General features: G+C 43.3%; 1 protein-coding gene across 1 annotated transcript in view; it reads left to right on the plus strand.

Annotated features, from left to right (window-relative positions):
* LSAMP (limbic system associated membrane protein) overlaps positions 1-25,415 on the plus strand; it is a 526,302-nt gene that overhangs the window by 191,163 nt on the left and 309,724 nt on the right. Inside the window, exon 3 of the mRNA XM_073614515.1 lies at positions 15,347-15,472. Within this exon, the coding sequence (XP_073470616.1) occupies positions 15,347-15,472 (126 nt within the window). The remainder of the gene's footprint in view (positions 1-15,346; positions 15,473-25,415) is intronic.

Raw genomic sequence — 25,415 nt, forward strand, 5'->3', positions numbered from 1 at the left:
GCTTCTTATTCCATTATTTTGTAACCTTTAACACAACATTGCTGAGCAAAGGATGCCATCTGCACACAGCTGAGTTATGGCCCTCTACCTGACCTCTCTGCTACTAAACGCTTATAATACACCTTATAATCAGTTCTTTTAACTTGGTGCAGCGCAAAGAAAAGAAAAATCGAATATGTGTTAAAAAAAAAAAAGTAAAAGGACCCTGAACACTATTTCAATGAAATAAAGGATGAAAACAATGTTAATACTTTGAATTATTCAGAATATTTTAAGACATTTAGCCTAAAGCGGTGTACATGGTGAACTTTATAATTACGTTGGTTGTCGGTGTATGATTAGAACTCCTTAGGGGATGAAGAGTGTCGCTTTTTTTCATTTACGGGCGCAGTGGGGCTTTACAGGGCATGAAATTAAAATGCGAGGTCCTCGCTCCGGCCTTGTGCAGTCTATTCTGCTTATATTAACTTAGTACATTGTCCGGCCCGGTACAGTCTATTCTGCCTATATTAACTTTGCGCATTGTCTAATGTGCTATTGGTCTTCTATGGTTGAATATTATAGGGCAGTGATGGCGAACCTTGGCACCCCAGATGTTTTGGAACTACATTTCCCATGATGCTCATGCACTCTGCAGTGTAGTTGAGCATCATGGGAAATGTAGTTCTGGTGGGGTGCCAAGGTTCGCCATCACTGTTAAAGGGGATGGGCTCCTCCATGCACTCACTGAAGGTTTTTTTTTTACCCTTATAACTCAACTTCCACAATTGTAGATCCCATTGTACTTCAGGTCTTCTGCAAATTCCTTATTCTTGTAGCGCACCCCCCCTAAGGAGCCGCAAGTAGAAAGGGATCCCCCACAGTGGCGTAACTAGCACATATGGCACATTTTTTTGCTATATGTGCCAATATAGCAGCTCCACGCCAAAACTGTGGGTGTGGTCAGATTGCATCAACAGTGGGAGGGGCTTAAAGGGCCATATGCCTTAATGACTGTGCCACAAGCGAGTATGTAGCAGACAGTAAAAACCTCAGTATACTAATTTTAATAAAATAAAACTGTTCTATTGCATATTCTTTACTACACACAGCTACACTTAAAGTGATATTGAAGTCTTGTTTTTTTTTTTTTTTTTTTCGTTTTTTTTTTTTCTTCAATAAACATGTTATACTTACCTGCTCTGTGTAGTGGTTTTGCACAGAGCAGCTTGGATCCTCCTCTTCTTGGGTCCCTCGCCGGCACCCCTGGCCCTACCCTCTTACTGGGTGCCCCCACAGCAAGCAGCTTGCATGGGGGCACCAAAGCAGGCACGCTCCCGAGTCACGGCCCTGCGAGTCCATTCACACGTAGAGCCATGGCTCGACTCCGCTAGGGAGGGGTTCTAACCGCTCCTTTCTAACCGCTCCTTTCGTCTTCTGATTGGCTCACTGGCTGTGATTGACAGCAGTGTGAGCCAGTGGCTCCCGCTGCTGCCAAAAGCCAATCAGGAGTGGAAGTCTCTGGAGAGGCAAGGCTCTCGTGGATATTGATGGATCGAGAGGGGGCTCAGGTAAGAATTAGGTGGGGCGGGGGGGGGGGGGGCTGCTGCACACAGGAGGTATTTTACCTTCATGCATAGAATGCATGAAGATTAAAAATTTTTTGCTTTTACAACCAGTTTAAGAAAGAATGTGCTGTACTTAGAATGCAGTAGTCAGGAGTAAGAAATGGAAAACACGGTGAGGGGAATTGATCAAAACTGGTGCAGTCAAGATTTGGAACAGCTGTGCATGGCAACCAATCAGCTTCTATCTTCAGCTTTAAAAATGAAATCTATGAGCTGATTGGTTGTCATGCACAGCTGTTCCAAATTCTGTCTGCTCTAGTTTTGATAAATTCCCCCAAGGACTCATTCAGACAGGCACTGAGACAGGTCCTGTATGCTGAGCCACTTTTTGCTGCATCTGCATCCACCAGAGAGCGTCACCTTTAGAAGTGGGTGCACAGATCGGAATGCAGACACTGTGCGTTTGGATACATGCATCCCTTCCTGCTCTGCATGTCAAATTTTGATATTTGACCATATCCATACAGCTGCCGTGTCCCCATTGACTTTTACTGGACTGCCTGCCCAGGGATCACAGAACACCTAGTATCCCCATGCGGTACGCGGCCATCACACTGGGTATGGAAGCATACGCTCCATGTGAATGAGGCCTAATTGTTATGTGGGCCAGATAGCAGGAAAGAGGAGATGTTGGGTAATTAAAAGAGAAGTGTGGGAATTTCATGAATCATACTTACCTAGGTAGATGCTGCATCTGTCCCCCCCCCGCCGGCTCTAAAGCCCCATACACACGATCGGACTTTCCGACAGGAAATGTGTGATGAGAGACTGTTGGCGGAAAATCTGACCTTGTCTATGCTCCATCGGACATTTGTTGTCGGATTTTCCGATCGTGTGTGTACACAAGTCCATCGTACAAAAGTACAAACACGCATGCTCGGAAGCAGAAGCAGTTGGTCTTGTAAACTAGCGTTCGTAATGGAGAATTCGTGACGCAGCAAATTATGAAATCTGGAAATGCAGCGCATAATTCTCTTCTTCTTTAATGGGATAATAATGAAGCTGCTTTGCTGGTGATACTGATGGAGTTATTGCAAACTAATTTTCAAAGGCTTTTTTTTTTTCTATTGATATCAAGAATAATATTATTATGGTTTCTTTTTTTTATTATTTGGTTAGTTACCACAACACCATTATCCTGTAGTTTATAAGATCAAAGATACAACTATGTTGGTGTCCCTTGTCCATTTTACATTGTAATTTTTAAAAATGCAACTGCCTACTCCCAAACTGTCATTTGAAGTAAAACACATAGCCCAGTATTATTCTACACAATTTTTTTTATTGTGCATTAAAAAAAAAAAAAAATAGGCATGTTATCTGCCAATAGAACTTAACCAAAAAGTGCATTCTATGCATCCAAAAATATAGAAAATATACCAAATCAAATCATTATTATTCAACCAAAAAATAATGTCAAAGCAATAACTCCAAGGCCAATAATAAATAACACGTTATCTCCTCCGATTCCGCAACATGTCTGGTTGGCGAACGGCCGTTCAGAAACTAAATGAAAAGCGCGAACTGAAAAGTGCGAACTGAAAAGCGCGAACTGAAAAGCGCGAATCAACACTCACCAAGCTTCTACTAACACGAAATTAGCAGAAGGAGCCCAAAGGGTGTCGCTAAAGAGCTGAAAAACCACGCAGTACGTCACTACGTTCGTAATTGTTGGCCAACATTTGTGTGACCGTGTGTATGCAAGAGCCAACGCCCTTCGGACAAAATTCCACGGTTTTGTTGGCGGAAAGTTCGATCGTGTGTACGAGGCATAAGGCTGAGAACCGAGTAATCAAACACGGCCTATCACTCAGTTCTCCCTTCTCAGTCTCTGCACTGTCCACTGTTAACTATTTCCTGTGAAGACCAGAATTTCAGGGAAGGAACACTTAGAAAGTAGGAGCCTACAGCATTGAAAGTTTTAAACTGCAAGTGCTAGGGTAAACATTTTACCAAAGTTTACTGCAGACTAGGATGGAAAGACACTCCCCTGCTCCTCCGTCCTCCTCCAGGCTGGCTGGACACTGCACTGTTAAAAAGGACCTCCCCTGCCCCCCTTCCTTGTATAGAAAAACAGATGAAGACAGCCTAAAACATAAATAAGTACACTTATGGTGCCATGAGCGTTGCGCTACGTTTCCTGTTTCAAGGCAGCTCTTTTGTCTTGCAGCATCCTATGGAGCCACCCTTACATGCAGAAACTTGAGTTGTGTCTCCTTACCCTGTGGGCATCAGTAGAAACACACAGCCCCAGCATCCTCCTCCTCCAGGCTGGCTGGAGACTGCATTGTCCACTGTCTCTAGAGAGCAGGAGCCAAGCAGCATTGAAAGTTGTAAACTGCAAGTAATGGAGTAAGAATTTTATCAAATGGGGAATGTTTATTTTATTGTGCTCAATGTTCTAAGCTAAAAAAAAAAAAAAAAGCACCGATTGGTTTAATACTATCTTAAAGATGTCTTTTAGCGCTAAAAGATCGATTTTTCTTTTTTTTGTACAATGTTGTGGTTTATTGTGACATGCCAGGAGTTTATTTATAGAGATAAACCTACTTGAAGATCCACTTCCCTCGTAATGGGTGCTCCATCCTTTCTGAACATTTCGTTCTGCGGCTGACGAGCCCTGATGTACTTCTCGAGAAGAAGAAAATAAAGCAGCGGGGGTCTCTGAGTTCTGGTGGTCTGAGCGGCTCTATATCCTCAGTGTTATAGAAAACAAGTATTTTTCTGTTCATAATATCTAAATCCCCGAGAATGGCGGGCCGACGGGGAGAGAGCAAACATTAGCGAACATCCTTTTATTGCGGAGGGAGCGGGCCGCGTCACCGCACGGAGCTTTATATAACCCTGGCCTTTGTACAGCCGTTTGCCGTGGTTTACTCGTGGGAAGGAGTAAAAGAGAACTGATTTCATTTCAAAGGTCAACGTCGCCCCTTTCTTTATACTGTATTTATTGGACTAGAGATACCCGCCGCCGCGAGGCCAATCACGAGCTCTCCACGTATGTGTGCTGCTTTAAGTAATCTAGGAAAGTCATTTCCCACCATTAAAGTGGTTGGAAACCTCAGTGGTGGACAGTGGAAATTTTTTTGGCAGGGCAACAAATAGTATGATACCCCTCCCCCCCCCCGGTCGGTCGGTAGCACTTACCCCATCACCTGCTCGGCGGCAGCAGCCTTCTGTCCTCCTGCTCTTCACAGGTCATCACGGCGACAGCTTCCGTTTCCTCCCTCCCCTTCGGCGCCCAATTGGGAGTCTTCCCTTATCGGAAGCAGGTCTCGCACCCGCTTCTGATTGGCCGGATTGAGGATATTCATCATTCACTGTTGTAACATACCTGGGAGGGTTTGGAGCGCATTCTCTGCGACCTTATTTTAAAGCCTATTAGAGCCTCTGGCTCTAATCAGGTGCTTCAAAAAAAAATTGTAATTCACGAGCCCGGTGTGCTGAAAGTGGTCGGACGCATGAATAGGAGGTGGCCGTGGCGGCCCTGGATGTGCATGAATCTATCCATTGCATATAGGGGGTGGCGTAGAGAGAGGGGGCGGCGCCCGGGCGCCCTTAAATGGGCGGGCCGCCACTGCTCAGACATGAAATATGAACAAAGCGCATCCCTCTATAGTGCGTGCTTGTCTCAATCCAGAGCACTAAGGGGTTGATTTACTAAAGGCAAATAGACAGTTGCACTCTTCAAGTGTGGTTGCTCCAGAGCTTAGTAAATGAGGTAAAGCGTCACTTCGCAAAGAACGCCCAATCACGTGCAAGGAAAATTAAAAAAATAATTTTGTTTGCACATGATTGGATAAGCTCTGTAGCAACTGCTCCTGCAGAGTGCAACTGCAAAGTGCACAGTCTATTTGCCTTTAGTAAATCAACCCCTGAGTGTCATTTCTGTCTGCTGCCTTGTTTCTCTGCTATCAGCATGAGTCACTTCTGACAGGTTTTTTTTAACACAGGAGAAAAAAGGTGACAGAGGAGGGAGCCCCAGCACACAGCCTGTGCTTGACAGCCTCAGCTCTGTTCCTGTGTGCTCTGTGAAGGGGTGTGCCCCCCTTCCCTCCAATCAGCTCACTTTAAGATCCGCAGATTGTAACTTTAGTTCCCGCCCCCTGCATTCTGGAGGCTCAGACATGCTGAATAAGTTCTGCCCTTTGAAGGGCTGTAGAGAAGAAAGAACTGCAGATAAGCTGGTACAACTTACCTAGGAGGATGTGTTTCATCTTTGTGCATCACCTGAGGCCAGTCACTTCACTGGGTACTGTACATGTAAGGGTTTACAAGCACTGTAAAGCCTAACTCCAAGCTGACCGCATAAATGTAAATATAACTAAAGGCATATTTTTAAGGTAGTGAAGAGGGATTAGAACCCCTGTCAGGTTTCCATGGCGTCTGTGTCCCCATAGGGGGGGTTTACCCTATTTGTCTTGTTTAACGTTATCTCTGAGAGTGAAAGAAAATCCTACATTTTGGCTCAAATTTGGGTTAATTTGTGTGTCTTTAGATGCCCCCCCCCCCCTTCTAAAGAAGAGCAGTTTAGGCTGCAATGTTCACCTTCAATCCAAAGCTATCCCTGCAGCACCTCTTTTCAACCACAAGATGTCCACAGTCTTTCAGTTTGAATGACACACAGTGCCGCACAACCAGGTAGATTGAGAAAATACTGGGTGCAGGGTGTCATGGCCACTCCTCTCGAGTAAGGCGCCCTAAGGTCATCAAACCAGCGCTGCTCATCCAGGACTATCTACTGCCAGGAAGGGTTAAGCATGTCATGTGATTGGCCAGAATAAAAAAATAGAATACTACTGGGAAGGACCCATTGAGAAGTTATTCTCAACCAGGGTTCCTCCAGGTTTGGCTAGAGGTTCCTTGAGATGTGGCTAACTGACCTCCCATCTGATGGTGCCTGCAGGGTTCCAAGTCCAGACCCCTTGGCAGAGCCAGCAGAATTAATACAGAAGTGTCTGTAAGGGGGGCATTCTTTTCACTTATCACCACCAATGTACGAGGCATTTTCCCAATGACTCCCGAAAGACTAATCTTACCAGGGGTTCCCTGAGACTTGAAAATTATTTCAAGGGTTCCTCTGAGGTTAAAAGGTTGAGAAAGGCTAAGTTAGAGCATGGAGCATGGAGTTGGGCATTAGACAGTCAGTGACATCAAGCTCTCCTTATTCTGGAGTAAAAAAACTTTAACCCACACACCGTTAACCTTTAACCCGCACATTGCCCAAATGTCAAAAATGACCTTCGAGAAAGTCCCACAACCCAAGTTGAAGTGGCATTAATTAAAATAACGGCAAACATAGAAAAGCTGGAAGCTGTCGGTTGCATGATCTCTGTCGACTGGGGCCTTTACTCCAAACTTGAGACCCTTTATTATGGTCCCACAGTAGGCCACATTAATGCCACCTTGAGGTCCCCCCACGGTGGAGGAACGTTAGAGCCCAGTCACAAGTGCGACCCTTGCAACCCTGGTAGTTCCGCCACAGGTGTCAGTAGTTTTTTATTTTTTATAATCTTTTTACTTATACTTTTTTTATTTATTTTTTACAATGTTATTTTTTAGGAACCCTGTTAGGGGCTTTGGTGAAATATGAGGGGTCTAAACAGACCCCTGATGTCTCACTTTTCAGACAGAGAAAGGGACCGAGGACAGATTCATCAGTCCCTTTCTCTGCAGCCTAAGCTGCACAGAATGAATGAACAGAAATAGCTCTGTACAGGGGCTTCCCGTTCATTCATAAACTGAAGCATAGTCAACACAGTTTACTATGCCTCAGCTATACATGAATAAAAATAAACCCCAGAGTACCGATCACTGACTCTATTCATTAAGACAAGGAAGGCGCCGGTAAATTAAATATTTACCGGTCCCTTCCCCTCTCTCCATCCTGACAGATCCCCCGCAGCAGTGAGGAGAGGCGGGGGGGGGACCAGGGAAGGACACAGGGGCCTGGGGCAGCAGGACAGGGATAGGGAGGCAGCAGAAGCGGCATGTAAAAGAACTAATGCCTTCCATCTCCCTCCTGCAGCTGCTGAATGTCTTTGGGAGGGAGAGGAGAAGTGGCATTGAGTGGCTACATGTAGGGATCGGCGACCCCTGAGATCCCTGTATGTACGCCCCTGATATACCATTCTATACCATTCTCTTATGGTCACTCACAACCTTGTCAGATGTTATACAAGTATATCTGTTTTTGATTATTTATGTTTTTATTAGTAGTAGAGTTCTGTTTTTATTGTAATCCAGTACTACACCATCAGGGCTCTCCCTCTTATATTTTTATTTTTTTTCGGTGGATGCTCCTGAGCTTCCCTGGGAAGATGAAGTCACCAGAGTATAGGAGTTACCATGCACTCTCTGGATATTCCTAAATTTACAACACTCAATAAAAAAAAATAACAGGGGACTCAAAAAATAGAGCGATCAAAATAATTCCCATTTTTCACGGTTGTAGTCCTCATAACCAGAACATACCAAATAACACGGACTATGAGAAGTCTCACCAAAAGGGGTTACCACAAAGGACCAAGCCCTTTGACAAATGACAATTTAATATATAAAACACTATTAAAGAAAATATATTGCAAAAAATGTAATACCAAGTCCATCCTTCATCAATTAAAAAAATGACAATGTTGACATATAAGCACCGGACAGCAGCTGCTCACGCGGTCCACACTGTCGAAGGACTATTGCACAGATCCAGAGGTACCCCTCTAATTAGATAAACTCAAAGCGCTGTTTCTTCACATCCCCCCGGAGGGTTCAAACCATGTCGATATGACCTTAAATGGGTTTCTCCTGAGTTCCCCTATGCCCTCATTTCTGGAAGCACAAAATAAGATATAATCAGTTTACCAGTAGTCCCCATGCAAGAGCCTCAAGTTATATTAGACAACACAAAAGCGCCTCAGCAAGAGAGTTTAAAGTGCACCAAGAGAGTAAGAGAAAGAAGGCATGTGTGAGAAACGATAGAAGCCAGCCAAGAACACAAAAAGTGAGTTAAGTCTGTCTTCTGAGGAGAAAGAGCTCCCCAGGGGAAGTGAGAGGCCAAGTCTTTAGTCAACACAGTGAGAGGTCTGGTCCACATTCAAGAAAGAATACTCAAAAGGCCAAATAATCTGAGTATGGGAAGGTGAGGTCATCAGAGAACAGGAGTTACATTACACTTTTTTTTACTGTGGATGTTTCATGAGTTTCCCTATCCCATCATTTTGGGAACCACAAGATAAAATATAATCAGTAGTCCCTATGTGAGAGCCTGAAGTTTTTTTTTAGACACCACAAAAGAGCCCCAAGAGTTTGAAGTGCGCTACGAGAGAGAGAGAGAGAGAGAGAGAGAGAGAGAGAGAGAGAGAGAGAGAGAGAGAGAGAGAAATGATGAAAGCCAGCCAAGAACAAGAAAAGCAGGTTAGATCTATCTTCTGAGGAAAAGGAGCCCCTATGGCAAATGAGAAGTCTGGTCCCTAACCAACAAATTGAGAGTTATGGTCCCTGGCCAACAAAGTGAGAGCTCTGGTCCCCAACCAACAGAGAGTAAACAAAGGGCCAAACAATCTGAGTATGGAAAGGTGAGGTCATCGGAGTATAAGAGTTACAACACGCTTTTTCTTTGGATGTTCCTGAGTTTCCGTATCCCATCATATTGAGAACCACAAAATAACATTTACAACAGTTTACCAGTAGTCTTCATGTGAGAGCCATAAGTTACTCTAGACACCACAAAAGAGCCCCAGAAAAAGAGTTTGAAGTGCACTAAGAGAGAGAGAGAGAGAGAGAGGGAGGACAAGAGAGAAATGAAGGAAACCAGCCAAGAACAAGAAAAGCAGGTTAGATTCATCATCTGAGGAAATGGAGCCACCCGTGGAAAATGAGAAGTCTGGTCCCCAGCCAACAAAGTGAGCATTCTGGTCCCAAGCCAACAAAGTGAGCATTCTGATCGCAAGTCAACAAAGTGAGCGTTCTGGTCCCCAATCAACAAAGAGTGAACAAAAGACATGAGAATCTGAATACAACATGTTTTCTCTGTAGATGTTCCAGAGTTTCCCTATTCCCTCATTTCAGGAACCACAAGGTATAGACAGTTTGCCAGTAGTCCCAATGCAAGAGTGTTGAGTTAAAGGAGCCTCAGCAAGATTGAAGTGTGCTAAGAGAGGGAGAGAAAAAACATGTGTGAGAGATGATAGAAGCCAGACAAGAACACAAAAGTCGGCTCTGAGGAAAAGGCGCTCCTCAGAGGAAATGAGAGGTCTGGTCCCTAGCCAATCAATAAAGTGTAAACAAAAGACATGAGAATCTGAATACAATATGTTTTCTCTGTAGATGTTCCAGAGTTTCCCTATTCCCTCATTTCAGGAACCACAAGATATAGACAGTTTACCAGTAGTCCCAATGCAAGAGTGTTGAGTTAAGGGAGCCTCAGCAAGATTGAAGTGTGCTAAGAGAGGGAGAGAGAAAACATGTGTGAGAGATGATAGAAGCCAGACAAGAACACAAAAAGTGGGCTCTGAGGAAAAGGAGCTCCTCAGAGGAAATGAGAGGTCTGGTCCCTAGCTAACAACATATATTCAAAAGACACGAGGATCTGAGTTTTTTTTTAATATTATCCTATTGATTTCTCTGGGGAAAAAATACAGTATTTAGAAGATAACCAGAGAATCTGAGTTTAGAAAGGTGAGGCCATCAGAGTACAAGAGATATAATACACCCTTTTCTGTTAAAGTTCTTGAAACCATACAACAAGATATAGAAGTTTACCAGTAGTCCTCATGCATCTGTGTTTAACTATTATAGACACAACAAAAGAGCCTCAGCAAGAGAGTGAGTGAGTGAAAGAGGAAATACGTAAGAGATGATGGAAGTCAGCCAAACACAAAAATATGGTTAGATCTGTCTTCTGAGGAGAAGGTGCTTCCCATGGGACGGGTGAGGTCAGCTCTTTAGACAACAATGTGTGAGGTATGGTCCCCAGACAACAAAGTGAGAGGTCTGGTCCCTAACCAAGCAAGAGCTCTGGTGCCCGGTCAACAAAGTCACGGATCTTGTCCCTGGCCAACAATGAGTCAACAAAAGACTGTATAATCTGAGTATGGAAAGATAAGGTCACCAGTGTACAAGAGTTCCCATACACAGTATTTGTGAGTTTAGCCAGAGGGCCAAGTGCAAGAGACCAGTTCACATAAATCATATAAAATTATGTCTGCACACTAGTTTAGCACTTTCTACTGTAGGCTGCTTGTAAACGGGGCTGGTATAAGTGAATCCCTGACATAAAAGGTAAAACTTGCAGCACCAAGAGACCAGTTATTCCAGGAAGAACAAAAGGACTCCAATCCAAAAAAAGATCTCCATTTTTTTTTTTTGGATTGCCAATTTTGATGGGAATTGCAAGTCTTCATGTTTTTTGGATTTATTTACAACAGTTTTTTATCAGTGGTGGAACTACCAGGGTCCCAACAGTCGCACTGTTGTGGGTCCCCTGCGGGGTTGCTAGTCGCAGGGCTCTGAGCTGAGAGCGTCTCTCCCATGTGTAGCTCAGAGCCGGCATTAACTGTTACCCCTCCTCCCTCGTACGGATGGGAGAGGAGACAACCGATCTGCTCCTTCTCCTCTCGCCTCTCTCATCCTGTGTGCCCTGCGGAAAGTGTGAGCTCATTAGCTTCACACTTCATGAAGTGCACACAGGAGGAGAGAGGCGGGTGGAGAAGGAACAGATCGGTTGTCTCCTCTCCCATCCGTGTGAGAAAGGAGAGAGGAGTGGGAACTGTCAATGCCAGCTCTGAGCTATATGGGAGAGGCTCTCTCAGCTCAGAACCCTGCTGAGGAGGCAGGCAGCATTGATGAGCACTGATAGGTGGCACTGATGATCAGGGCACTGATGATCAGTGTAAATAATGCACTGACATTCTTGTCATTTAATGGCTCACCTTTCCTCAGACAGAGCATAGGAGGAAAAGGCTGCCGAAAAACGGCAAGTCTGTTTACATGTGATCAGCGGATCACATGGTAAAGGGCTGCTGTGATTGACCCTTTACCGTGATCTGTGATCATCCAAAGCACACAGAAGCCACAGAGTGCACCGGATGCCCGCCCCAGGGGGCACGCAGGATGCAGGGTTCTGGGAGGATGTCCATGGACTAAGGGGCCAAGCCCAACCCCTGAAAAACAACCCAAGTGTGGCGCTCTCTCTGTCTTACCCCAGCACAGTCTTCTCTTTCTTTTTCCTGTCTCCTGTAACTGGCTACTCTCACTGCTTCGGCTTGTTCCCGGGACCTCTCTCTCTCTTCCCCCATTAGAGTGCATGCTGGGGAGCATAGCCGGCTCCCTCTGGAGAACAATGGGCCACCAATCTTCTGGGACTACATGTCTTTTGACTGGCCCTAGTCTTTTGACTGGCCTCCGCTGTGGCCAATGGGGAGGGGAAAAAACGGGCAAGAAGCTGGGTGGCAAATCTGAAAAGAGCCCTCTCTCTTATCCTGCACGGCTGACAGGAAAAGAGGGTGGGGGTTGAGTGGGGGAAACCGTCCGACAGCCCGCCTCTCCCCTGTCACAGCGCTAGTACCTTCAGCCTCCAGCTGAGAAACAGCGCTCTGTCACCACTTCACAGCTGGGGGGGGGGCTCGACAGCACCCGCTTCCTGGAGGGTGTCACTGGGTGCATTCCGCCCCCACCTCCCATAGTGACGCCTGCCTGGGGGTTCCCCACGTCCTCCTCTTTCTCCTCCCCTGGACACAGACAGACCCTGCACCGGGGAGGAGTTGCAAAGTGTAAGGATGCCAGTGGAGGAGGGTAGGCGGAGCCTTAAGCTTCACCAGTTGCATGGCCAGTCACAAGGCCGTTCTATGGGGGTGTTAATCCCTCCCCCCTACCTGGCCAAGTACGCTCCATACTACACATAACAAGTGCCACTCTACAGCAAGGGGGCGAGACTCAGGAGGACAAGTCAGGGGGCATTTTTTTGTGCGGGGGGGGCGGCTTTTTTGCCGCCCCTGCAAAGTGCCGCCCTAGGCCTGGGCCTTGTCGGCCTAGGCCAAAAGACAGCACTGTCCCTACCCACCTCTGGGCACTCTCCCTTGGTTCCACCCCCTACCTGCTGCCCAATACTGCCCTTTTTAGAGAATAGAGAACCAAATATCATTTTGTGGTTTTAAGTAATTTGTATGGAATTTGTTAATGATAACAAGAAAGGCAGTAAAATGGATTCCCTGCAGCCAGGAACACTAGACCCCCCCCCCCCCCAGCAATAATAGAACCCGCCACAACAATAGATCTCTAAGCAGCCAGCATCAATAGACCCTCCAGCACACCCCAGCACCCCTTGCCATTACATACATTCAGTGCTGGAACTCCCTTCCCCCACGTTACCGCTGAAAAAAAGCCCTGATGACCGTGAACCTGTAATGGTCACATCCAATATGACTTCCAGAAAAATCTTTAAATGTCTAGCTATTGACAATACACCGTCTTCTTTGTAAGGGGTTGTGAACCCGGTTTAGATACAACAGAACTAAGTCTATATCGACACAGCTCTATTCCTAGAAGTCGCCTTTTTCGTTCTTTTTCTTTTCATCTCTCTTTTTTCTCCTATTTTTCCAGAAGGCTTCTTTTTCAGCCGCGTGGCCCAGGCTTGTCTCTTGGGCTTCCCGATGAAAATCGCCCCTTTCATTTTGCCTCTCTCTCGTTTTCGCTACTTCAGCTTTTGGATCCGTGTGTAGTCAGAAATGAAACAAAATCATTTTCTGCTTTAGTTGCTGCAGTGTAAACAGAACGGTGCCCTCCCTTCTCGGCTTCTCCTGCCGTGTTTGTAGATCCTGAAGATCCCGTGTCATGCTAGAGACTCACACAGGGCTGTATTTATTTCAGAATCGGCACGTAACGTAACTAAATTTAATGACACCACCTCTAACTTTTGCACCGTAAGTCATTCGGGGGCAGATTGCCAAAGAGCTATTAGGTAAAAAGTCATTTTAAGCATGGTGGCTCCAACGGAATGCAAATCTGAAACCATTATTTTTATTTTTTTGAATGAAGCCTTCATGATTTTATAGCTGTCAAAATTACAGGCCAGACTCGGGAACTGGAAAAAGCAAGAGGCAAGTCACAATAGCAACCACGGTCAAAAACAGACTAAACCACAGGCAGGTAACATGCTCATGGACCTTGCTTTCTCCACTGGTCCAAATCATTTGGTGGAGGAGGGATTATGGTATGGGGGTTGTTTTTCAGGTGTTGGGCTTGGCCCCTTAGTTCCAGTAAAGGGAACTCTTAAGGCGCCAGCATACCAAGACATTTTCGGACAACTTCATGCTCCCAACTTTGTGGGAACAGTTTGGGGATGGCCCCTTCCTTTTCCGACAGGACTGTGCACCAGTGCACAAAGCAAGGTCCATAAAAACATATATGAGCGAGTTTGGGGTGGAGGAACTTGACTGGCCTGCACAGAGTCCTGACCTCAACTCGATAGAACACCTTTGGAATGAATTAGAGCGCAGACTGCAAGCCAGGACTTCTCGACCAACATCAGTGACTGACCTCAAAAATGCTCTTCTGGAAGAATGGTCAAACCTGTTTGTGTCCCCACCCCCTGCGGCTGGTGCATCGACCGTCATTGGACTGCAACATTGTAACTTTGTAACAAGTCACAAGGTGATTTACATGATTGTGTCATCTCTGAGACGCCATCTCAGTCCAGGAAGTAGATGGTGGCCCTGGATTATGCCTGAACAAACATGGTTCTGTCCTTCTGCAGTTAAAAATAAATAAAGGCATTGTCAGGGGAAGTACTATGATCTCTGTGAGATAAAAACCTGGGAGTTTTACACTCGCACATTACTTAGTGTGTTTGTACTTTACATGAAAAATATTTATCTGCTGTTCTTTTGTCCAGATCAGAGTTTCCCAAATATGGTTCCATTGAACCCTAGCGTTCCTCCAGTTGTTGCTAGGGGTTCCTTGAGGGTTCCTCGAGAGGTTGCTAGGGGTTCCTTGAGGGTTCCTCGAGAGGTTGCTAGGGGTTTCTTGTGGGTTCCTCCAGATGTTGCCAAGGGTTCCTTGAGGGATCCTCCAGAGATTTCTAGGGGTTCCTTGAGGGTTCTTCCAGTGGTTTCTAGGGGTTCCTCCAGAGGTTGCTAGGGGTTCCATGAGCAATGAGCATTTCTACCTTCCTGATAAGTTTAGCTATCTGTAAGGGGGAATTTTTCCCAGTGACCACTAGTGTAAGGAGCATTCTTCTCATTGGCTATATCTACAACTCATGATACATACACTTGAGTGATGGTCAGCATCACGCAAATGTATCATGAGATGTGGATATAGTCATTATAGAAGAGGTTCCCTGAGGCCGGAAAGTTATTTCAATGGTTCCCCTGTGTTGAAAAGGTTGAGATAGGCTGGTCTGGATTGTTACTTTAAGAGGGAGCTACAGAGGGCTCAGGTTGAGTATTAATTAAGTGTCCACTAGTAGTCAAAAAAGCCAGCAGGAGGCGGGGCAGTGACACAAAGTCTGCAGTTTTATGAAATCCGTACTCACCATTGTTTTGCTATGAAATGATGTAGCACTGCTGAAAGAAGGGGGGCCAATAGAGGTACATGCATTACCGTACAAATTCTTTGTCAGATAAACACATCTCATATTTCTGCATACCTAATTCTTGAGTTATCCCGTAAATTGTAAATGTATGGTTTATGTCAGCATTGGCATTGCTAACCTTCGTTTTCCATTATTGTGTTCCCTTTCACAGTTCCACCAAAGATCTCCAACATCTCCGCAGACATCACTGTGAACGAAGGCAGCAACGTGACTCTGGTGTGTATTGCCAATGGCCGCCCTGACCCCATCATCACCTGGAGGCACCTCAACCCCACAGGTCAGTTTTAATATTTTTCATATGTGCCAATGAACTGTGCTAGGGACGGACCCCTGTCTCTAAAGGACATCTTCATGTTGGTTATACGGGAAGTGCTGCCACGTTTTTGTGTATCTGTGGCAGCACCTCAAGAAGCAGTTTATTTCAGCATAGACTGTTTCAGATAAGGGCTGTGAGCTAACGCAGCCCTGTGGTCTCTGGTAATTAATGAGCTGTGTGCTTTACTGACCACCCCTCTTTGATGGTTGATGGAACTTCATTCCTAGAGAATGTTTATCGTGTGTATATATAAAGCCCAACTCCAATTGTTGGCTCATAAGCTTACAGCTCTGACATTTCTTCTTGTAGTCAATGAGCTGTACGTTGTAAATCACTGATAACCCCTTTTCTGTAAGTCTTTCATTGTTTCTAAGGCATTGCACATAGAGATGGGCATGCGCAGGGCTTTTTTTGTCAGCGGGAACACGGGGGTGCGCAGTTTCCGAACCTCCAGCACTGAATGGTTGTAATGGCAAGGGGTGCTGGGGTGCGCTTGAGGATCTATTGTTGCTTTGGGGGATCTATTGTTGCTGAGGAGGTCTAATGTTGCTTGCGGGGATCTATTGTTGCTAGGTAGATCTATTGTTGCTGTGGGTGGACCTATTGTTGCTGGTGAGGTCCACTTTAGCTTGGAGGGGATCTGTTGTTGCTGGAGGTCTTATGTTGTTGGGAGGGGGGGTCAATTATTGCATGGAGGGCTGTACTGTTGAGGGAGGGATCTACTGTTGAGGGAGGGGTCTACTGATGCTGGCTTCTGGAGGATCTAATGATGCTGGCTGCTAGGAGATCTATGGTGGGGGTCTATTGTTGCTGGTGTTGATTTATTGTTGCTGAGGGGGCATTTCATTTCTGGGGGATCTATCGTTGCTGGGGGATCTATTGTCACTGGCTGCTTTTTCATTATCAATAACAAATTCCATACAAATTACTTAGCACCACAAGCACCCTCTTTCCCTCGGTGGCCAATATGATCGCTTCTCCTCTTGGCCAATCGGCCAGGCCAATCTTAAGACTAGCTTCCTGATTGGCCTGGAGGAGAATCAGGAAGACAATCGCAAATATTAATTCGCTATTGTCACATAACTGGGTGGGGTCAGGGCGCAGTGCTCTGCGCCCCAAGTCCACCCTTTTTTAAGCCATTTAAAACCCCTGGCTCTAATCATGTGCTTCAAAAAAAAACAAAAAAAACCCATTGAAATCCATGCGTCCGGCGCCCTGTATATAGATTAGGGGCTGGATGCAAGGGATGACTCAGAAAGGGGGGAGTACCTGCACCTATTCTCTGAGAAAAAAACCCCTGGGTATACAGTACATGCACTCAATCTGAAATGCATAGATTTGTACACCACACTGCTGCGGAAGAAAGAGGCTTATTTACTGTCTGTTTACTGCGCAGAGAAATTCAAAGGGACAATTGTAAAAATAAATAATCCAAACCTTCCCAGTCTACACAAGATAATAATTTTAATTCAGGATTTTTCAAAGACTGACAGGGTTTCTTTAATGACATCATAACGGTTGATAGGACCAGATCTGGATAGAGTTATACCAGTCTTTTTTTTAAATAAATCTTTTAATTTATTTTCTTCAACAGACAAACAATCAAAACACAACAAAACATCATACACATTGAAACTAAAATAAACATTCAAAATAACAATACAATACAGCAACAACTTGAAGGGAAATAATAATAATAATAATAATAATAAATATAATATATATGTGTGTGTCTTATTTGGGAAAAAAGGAGAAAAAAAAAAAAAAAAAAATATATATATATATATATATATATATACATATATATATATATGGAAAGGGGGAGAGGGGAGGAAGTAAATAATGATCCCTTCTATTATCAATGATCCCACACATCCCTTATATACAGAAACACCCATATTATAATTAATGACCCCCATCGGCAGTAGATGATGTGTACTTTACTAGGGCAACTCCTATTAATATAGGTATCTCTATACAATGGGAGGATATTATTTATCAATTGTTTCCAGTATAAAAGTGTAGAAGGGCGAGGTTTCCTCCAGTGCATTGCAATGGCTTTTCTTGCATAGAAATAACGGTGTATTAACGAACACTCATTCAGACACTGTAGGAACAGTAGCCTCTACCAGACCAATAGATTGAACAATTTTTTTGTGGTTATTTGGTTGTTCACGAATCACATAATTTATGTAAAATCTTGGTTTGAACAAAACAAATCTCTCATGCCTTGTCAGAGATCTGTTGCAACATTGTTGCATCCTACAGTGATACCTATGTGTTGATTTCCACAGTTTTCTATACTCACCAAAATGCCTCGGAGGCAGTCGAAATGGGTGGTTGACCTTTACCGCCTTCTGACCGCCTTCCTACATGGGGACATGGTGGCAACTAAGGTCTATTCACAATGCTGTCACGCTGCGCTTTATGGTGCAGCAATTTTTTCACACACGCGTTTGGCAGCCAGACATTCTTCCTCTCCCCAGGCACGCCAATTGAAGTCAATAGGACCACACCTCAAACATGTGCCAAGCAATTGGCACATAGTTGTGACATGGTATTTCGCTGTAAAAACCCCAAGGTAGAATGAGATCTGCTTCTCTTTGACTTCTTGGGCCCCATTGATGGTTGATGTAAGCTACTGCCATGACGTTGCCCGACTGAATCCTGGTCAGGTGGCCTCGTAGTCGAAAGGTCCAGTGTTGCAGGGAAAAATAAATAAAATTTGTGATCTGTAAAACCCTTTTTCTTGGAGTACGTTACAGGATCATAGTCTTTCAAAGGGTTTACAGTTCAGGGCTGGCATTGGGGAGGTCCTTTCTCCCAATGTCTTGAAAAGGTTTTACAGTCCAGGGCTGGCATTGGGGAAGTCCTTTCTCCCAATGTCTTGAAAGGTGCTTACAATGGATGCCACCTTATCATTTTGAGGAGGGCTTGTTCCCAGACTTGGAAGTTTTTGAAGTCCAGGTCTTACAGTGGAATTGTGAGCCAGGCTTGGACTTGAACCTAGAGGTCCGACAGAACTCTTCTTCATTTCAGGAACCAAAGGTTGGGGGTATTCCTTTATTCTGCTGGGGTTCCCCCATAACTTGTTTGTAAGTTTCCAAGGAGTCACCAAATAATCATTGTCCTTCAAAAAGGTGCACTACGGACAGGACCAGGACATTGAGTTCCACCCAAGGTAGAATGAGACCTTCTTCTCTCTGACTCTGCCCCATTGATGGTTGATGTAAGCAAATACCATGACATTGTCCAGCTGAATCCTGGTTGGGTGGTCTCGTGGTTGAGAGGTCCAGTGTTGTAGAAACAACCAGATTACCCTTTGTCCCATTGAGATGGAAAAAAAATCAGGAGTTGGTGGTATCCTTTCTTAGTTATGCAGCATCAGACTTTTCTAAAACTCTTATGCCTCTGTCACTTTTTTGAAAGACATTTTTAAAAAACATTGATGAAGATTACTGAACTGAGCTTAATGCGAGTCTGAAGGGAATGAGCTGGTCCCGGTATTATTCATCCCCTGTGTTCATATTTATCAGTGTCTCCAGCTGTAATGAGTTGAGAAGAATCTTTAATATCGGGAGCTTAGATGGTAATGAAATCAACCTGTGGCTCAGTGCTTATACGTTTTATGACATTTCCCAAATTCTGCCCGTTGGAACGTTTGTAAAAAATGAGCTGCTAAAGTGTGTTACAGGTTCTCTTAGTCACCCAGTCAGAAGTCATTAAAATGTCAAACTATGTGGATAGTTAATGAATATTTTTCCTGGAAATAATGTGCTTCTTTGGCACTTCAAGTCCCAGGTTGCTTTCTCTTAGCTAGCAGTAAGCCTCATCATGCATTGGATCAGAGACTGTCATGTGTGTACATACCCAACAACAGCAACGCTATTTGATAACTGCTAAACTAACTTTAGATTAATATAGAAGTGAAATATCACAGGTTTTTAGTGAAACAATGAAAAGTAAGGCGCTAACACATATGTGATAATTGCATGTTAACAAGGGATAAAAAAAAACAAAAACAAATATACTTGAGAGTCCAAAGGTGAAAAACAAAGAAATATAAATAAATATTGCACAGTCCAAAAAATTTTCCTAAATCTTGCCGAAGAAAGGTCCAATCACCGTGCTCCTTGTCTTAAAGGTGCCTCAGATACTCCTCATACAGTGCAGTGCAGGACTATCGAACTGGCTGGTTGTGTTGGTGCTGACTATAGAACCTTGAAATGTGAATGGCAAATTTATATTTTTAATTCTTGTTTTGATAATAAAACGGCATCACGGCATCTCTCCCTGGGTCTCGGTTATTGATGTTTGAAGAAATCAGCTGGTGGTGGATTCCCAATAGACCATTCTTAAGGTGGGACATTGTGAAAACAACTTGCAAAAAGGGTGGCATCCTATGACACCAAAGGCGCATATTATAGATGCTGTTGGTAAGCGTGCATTTTGTACACTTTGTGGTGGAATACTTATATGAGGAGTATCTGAGGAACCTTTAAGATCAGGAGCATGGTGATTGGAGCTTTCTTCAGCAAGATTTAGGAAAAATGTTTGGACTGTGCAATATTTATTAATAATTCTTATAAATAAAACGTTTTTTCACCTTTGGACTCTCAAGTATATTTGGTTTGTTTTTTATCCTTTGTTCATATGGAATTATCACATATGTGTTAGCGCCTTGCTTCTCAGAGGTGGAAGCGTCACATTTTTCAGCATGTTTTTTGGTTGGCGCCAGAGATTACTAATATTTCTCTTCACAGGTTTTTAGCCCTTTAGACCTATCTGTAAAGCCCTTTTTCTTGGAGTACATTACAGGACACCCCAGAACTTAATCTTAGCCCCATAGGATTTCCAGCCCAGCACTAGAATTGGGGAAGTCCTTTCTCCCTATGTCTTGAAAGAAGCTCACAATGGATGCCAACTTGTCATTGTGAAGAGGGCTTGTTCCTGGACTTTTAGAAGTCTGGGGCTTACGGCAGAATGGGATTTGGGCTTGGACTTGGACCTGGAGGCCTGAGAGAACTCTTCTTCATCTCAGGAACCAAAGGTCTGCCTGTGGGGGCTTTTCCTTTCTTCTGCTGGGGGGGGGGTCTCCCATGACTTGCTTGCTTGATGTAAGTTTCCAAGGAGTCACCAAGTAGACATTGGCCTTCCAAAGGTAAACTATGGACAGGGTCAGAACATAGTGTTCCTCCCAAGGTAGAATGAGATCTGATTCTCTTTGACTTCTTGTGCCCCAATGATGGTTGATGTAAGCAACTGCAAGTGGATCTATCCACTGCATATAGGGGGTGGTGAGGATAGGGGGGGGGGGCGCGCCTAATAGGCGGGCCGCCCCTGCATCGTTGGTGTCAGTGGGAGAAATAGTGCCCCATCATTGATGTCAATGGGAGGAACAGTGTCCCATTGTTGGTGTCATAAGGAGAAATAGTGCCCCATCTTTGGTGTCAGTGGGAGGAATAGTGCCCCATCATTGTGTCAGTGGGAGGAATAGTCCCCCATCATTGCTGTCAGTGGGAGGAATTATGCTCCACTGATGGTGTCAGTGTTAGGAATGGTGCCTCATTATTGGTATCAGTGGGAGGAACAGTGTCCCAAAGGCTGGATAAAGGAAAACAAGGGGCTTGCAGTTTGGAGACCACTTCCATATAGGCACATGCCTAGGCATTTAGTCATAATTCCTCTGCTTCAAGTGAGCACCACTGAGGGTAGAATGGAGCAGCATTTTCTCCAGGAAGAGTAAGATCATTTTAGATCATCCTCAACTTTTTATTTGACCTTCACAGCAAAACCATGATGCTAACGTCGGTGTAGGTCCACTTTACGATCTCAGGTGCAGTGAGAACGCAACATCTTTTTTTTTGTTTTTTTGCATTCTTTGCAACCTGTCATCACAAATTTGAGGATAATTAATAAATCGCATTGATAAGGCAAGCTTACTAGAGCCTAGAGAGAGCAGGAGCAGGTTGATTGATGACATCACGCCTAAACGAGAAGATTATTAAGTCATCATGTTAAGAGACGGAAACGTGTTGTTTCTGGTTCACCGTCTTTGTCCTCTCCTGTTTCCCAGTAAATAATGAAAAATTAAGACTAATGGAGAGGCGTACTTCCTCAATGCATCATTAGCTGACGGCTTCACGTGCCCTGAATTTTCGGGAGGAGGTGGGGGGAGGTCTCTGCTAAAAAGGGGATGTTGATACTTCTGCTCTAATTGCCGAATTTTTCTGGCCAACATTTTATAAGTTATGTACGGCGTCCTCATCATTATATTTAGTGTAGCTAATACAAATATATAATTTTTTTTTTTTTTTTTACAAACTTTTTTATTTAGAGGAAAAATTGGTGGTACAAGAATATATTACAAATAAAAAAAAAAACAGTACTTGTGTATTTAGGCTAACAAAATAATTATTATAAAAATGCTTTTATTACATGCTAATACAAATATCTGCAGAAGTTTCCTTACTGTATATATATATATATATATATATATATATAAAAAAAAATTACAATAACATGGATAAATCAAAGTGTCTTATTATTTTAGTTTTAGAATTTTTTTTTAATTTCAGCTTCTTGTAATTTCTTGCACTCAAATTAAATTTTAAGGGGAACCCCCATGTCTAAAAAAAAAAAAAGTCCTTTATTGAAAAAAAAAAAAAAAAAAAGAAAAAAGCTTAGCCCCCTGAAAAGGTAGGCAGTTTTTAACAAGTCCTTTATTAAAAAGAAAATAAAGAAAAAAAGAGTGCAAAAAAGCCATATCCTGTGGAGCTTTTTTTTTTTTTTCATTTTTCGGGTCGGCGGGAATTGTGATTGACGATGGATCTACACCGGGGGAACAACTTTTTTTTCTTTTCTTTTTTCTTTCAACAAAAGGACTTGTAAAATCATTGATACCACATTTGGCCACTAGATGGAGCTAAGTATCTTAGGAATCTCTTATAACCCTTGGCTCCGTCTAGTGGCCAAATGTGGTATTTCCTATTTTAAAACAATAATTTACATTTGAACAGCACAGGATATGCCTTTATAAAGGACTTGTAAAATCATTGATTTAAAATGAAAAATTGTTGGGAGTAGAGTTTTTTTTTATCAGGTCGGCGTTGGAATTGTGACTAACGATGGATCTATACGGGGGGGGGGGACTTTTTTTCTTTCAATAAAGGACTTGTAAAATTATTGACTTAAAATGGAAAATCATTGGGAGTGGAGATTTGTTTTTTATTTTTATTTTTTTTTCAATAAAGGACTTGTAAAATCATTGATTTAAAATGGAAAATACTGCATTTGGCCACTAGATTGAGCTAAGTATCTTAGAAATCTCTTATAACCCTTGACTCCGTCTAGTGGCCAAATGCGGTATTTCCTATTTTAAAACAATGATTTACATTTGAACAGCACAGGATATGGCTTTTTTACATTCATTCATTTTTTTTTTTAATAAAGGACTTGTCAAAAACTGCCTATTGTCTTATTTTTTTTAGCAGGCCAATGCAAAAAAAAAAATAAGACGGGGCCCATTTTTGCGCTGCAATTTAAAACAATGGGCTGTTAAGGCGCCCAATCGCCCCGGGAAAATTAGACGTGTCTCCAATATTGTGCATTGCCTTAGTGAGCTGGGTCGCCATTCAAAATGAATGGCGATGCAGCGTTATCGCGCTCATTAAAACGCACCTTACAGCGACACATAGATATAAACGGGCCCTGGTCTTTTCACAGAGGAAAGTTTTTTCACCCTTTTTTTTAAAAAAAACTTTATTTAAATTCCCTAAACTTGACGCTCATCCTTTCCTTTCCTTTCCGAAACCCCAATGAATAGCAGTCACTCCGATCCTTATCCATTTTTTTTTTTTGCTAAGATTACTGTCTATTGTAAACTTGAATTTCTCGTTGAAGTTCGGGAAAACATTTCTTTCTTGCCACGGAAAGCGAGCAAAACACTTTGAATCGCAGCCAGCGCGATTGTTATCCTAACCCAGAAAAATCCGCGAGGATGCAGGTGAATAATTTATGGTGTTGGCGTGCAGCTGCTGCTCTTCGTAGACGGTTGCAATTATTGCGCCCCTGACTGAGGCATTGAACTTTGTAAGTAGGCCACGGAAAGCCTTACCCGAGATGCGCTCTCTGCTCTTATTGGTTAGCGGCAAAAGGCGCGGAGGGGGGGGAGGGGGGGACCTCATTCTGTCCTTAAGGTGATGGGGAGCCGGGTTGTGGGAGCGCCAAGATTCATCATGGAAATGTCAGGATCTGGATTTTACGTCAAGCGGAGATGCATTATTTGACGCCTTATATGGGGGGGTCTTAATAATGTTTTATACAAGGCTAGTAATAGAATAAACAAGTCAGATGTAATTAACCATTACACCAAACGGGGAAATGTCAAGTAGTCTCTCGTCGTAGCAAAAAATGCCTAATATCAAGGGTGACCGAGCAGCGGTTAAAGACTTACCTCATATATACGGCTATATCCTGTGCAGGTCCTATGTAAATCACTGATTTAAAATGAAAAATACCGAATTTGGCCACTAGATGGAGCTCAGTATCTTAGGTATTTCTTATAATCCTTGGCTCCATCTAGTGGCCAAATGCAGTATTTCTAATTTTAAATCAGTGATTTACATTTTAACAGCTCGGGGAAAAAGGTTTTGTAATGTAATAAACTATTACGTAAAGCAGGAAATGTCAAGCAGTTTCTTGTCATGGTAAAAATGTCTAATATCAAGGGTGACCGAGCAGCGGTTGATGACTTGCGTCATATATACGGCTATATCCTGTGCAGGTCCTATGTAAATCACTGATTTAAAATGAAATAATACCAAATTTGGCCACTGATATTGCTATGTCCCGAGCTGTTGAAATGTAAATCATTCATTTAAAATGAGAAATACCACATTTGGCCACTAGATGGAGCTAAGTATCTTGGGTATTTCTTAAAATCCTTGGCTCCATCTAGTGGCCAAATGCAGTATTTCTCATTTTAAACCAACGATTTACATTTGAACAGCTCGGGATATGACTTTTGTAATGTAATAAACTAATACACAAAGCAGGAAACATTAAAGAGTCTCTTGTCATAGTAAAAATGTCTAATATCAGGGGTGACCGAGCAGAGGCTGATGACTTACGTCGTGACCAAAGACTCGTGGGATTTGGCCTAGTATCTTAGGAATTTATTTGAATTCTCTGCTCCATCTGGTGGCCACATGCGGTATTGCACAGGATATGGCTTTTGTAATTTAATAAACTATTACACAAAGCAGGAAATGTCAGGCAGTCTCTTGTCTTTGTAAAAATGTCTAATATCAAGGGTGACTGAGCAGTGGTTGATGACTTGCGTCATGACCAAAGACTGGGATTTGGTCTATTATCTTAGGAATTTCTTATAATCCTTGACTCCATCTAGTGGCCACATGCAGTATTTCCCATTTTAAATCAATGATTTACATTTGAACAGCATAGGATGTGGCTTTTGTAATGATACATTTTTTAGCAGGAAAAATATAGCGGATGCTAGATCCAATTTAAGGGGCTGATGTAGATTCACACATCCATTCACCCAGTGAAAGTGTCTGTATGGTTCTGCGTGAATGGGGGGGGTTATGAAATAGGCTATATCCTGTTTAGGTCATATGTAAATCATTGATTTAAAATGAAAAATACGGATTTTGCCCACTAGATGGCGCTAAGTATCTTAGGTATTTCTTATAATCCTTGGCTCCATCTAGTGGCCAAATACAGTATTTCTAATTTTAAATTAATTATTTACATTTGAACAGCTCGGGATATAGCTTTTGTAATGTAATGTGAACGAGCAGCGGGTGTTGACTTACGTGATGGCCAGAGACTTTTGGGATTTGGCCTAGTATCTTAGGAATTTCTTATAATCCTTGACTCCATG

This window comes from Aquarana catesbeiana, linkage group LG02 (genome assembly GCF_042186555.1).
Source record: "Aquarana catesbeiana isolate 2022-GZ linkage group LG02, ASM4218655v1, whole genome shotgun sequence".
Taxonomy (NCBI): Eukaryota; Metazoa; Chordata; class Amphibia; order Anura; family Ranidae; genus Aquarana; species Aquarana catesbeiana.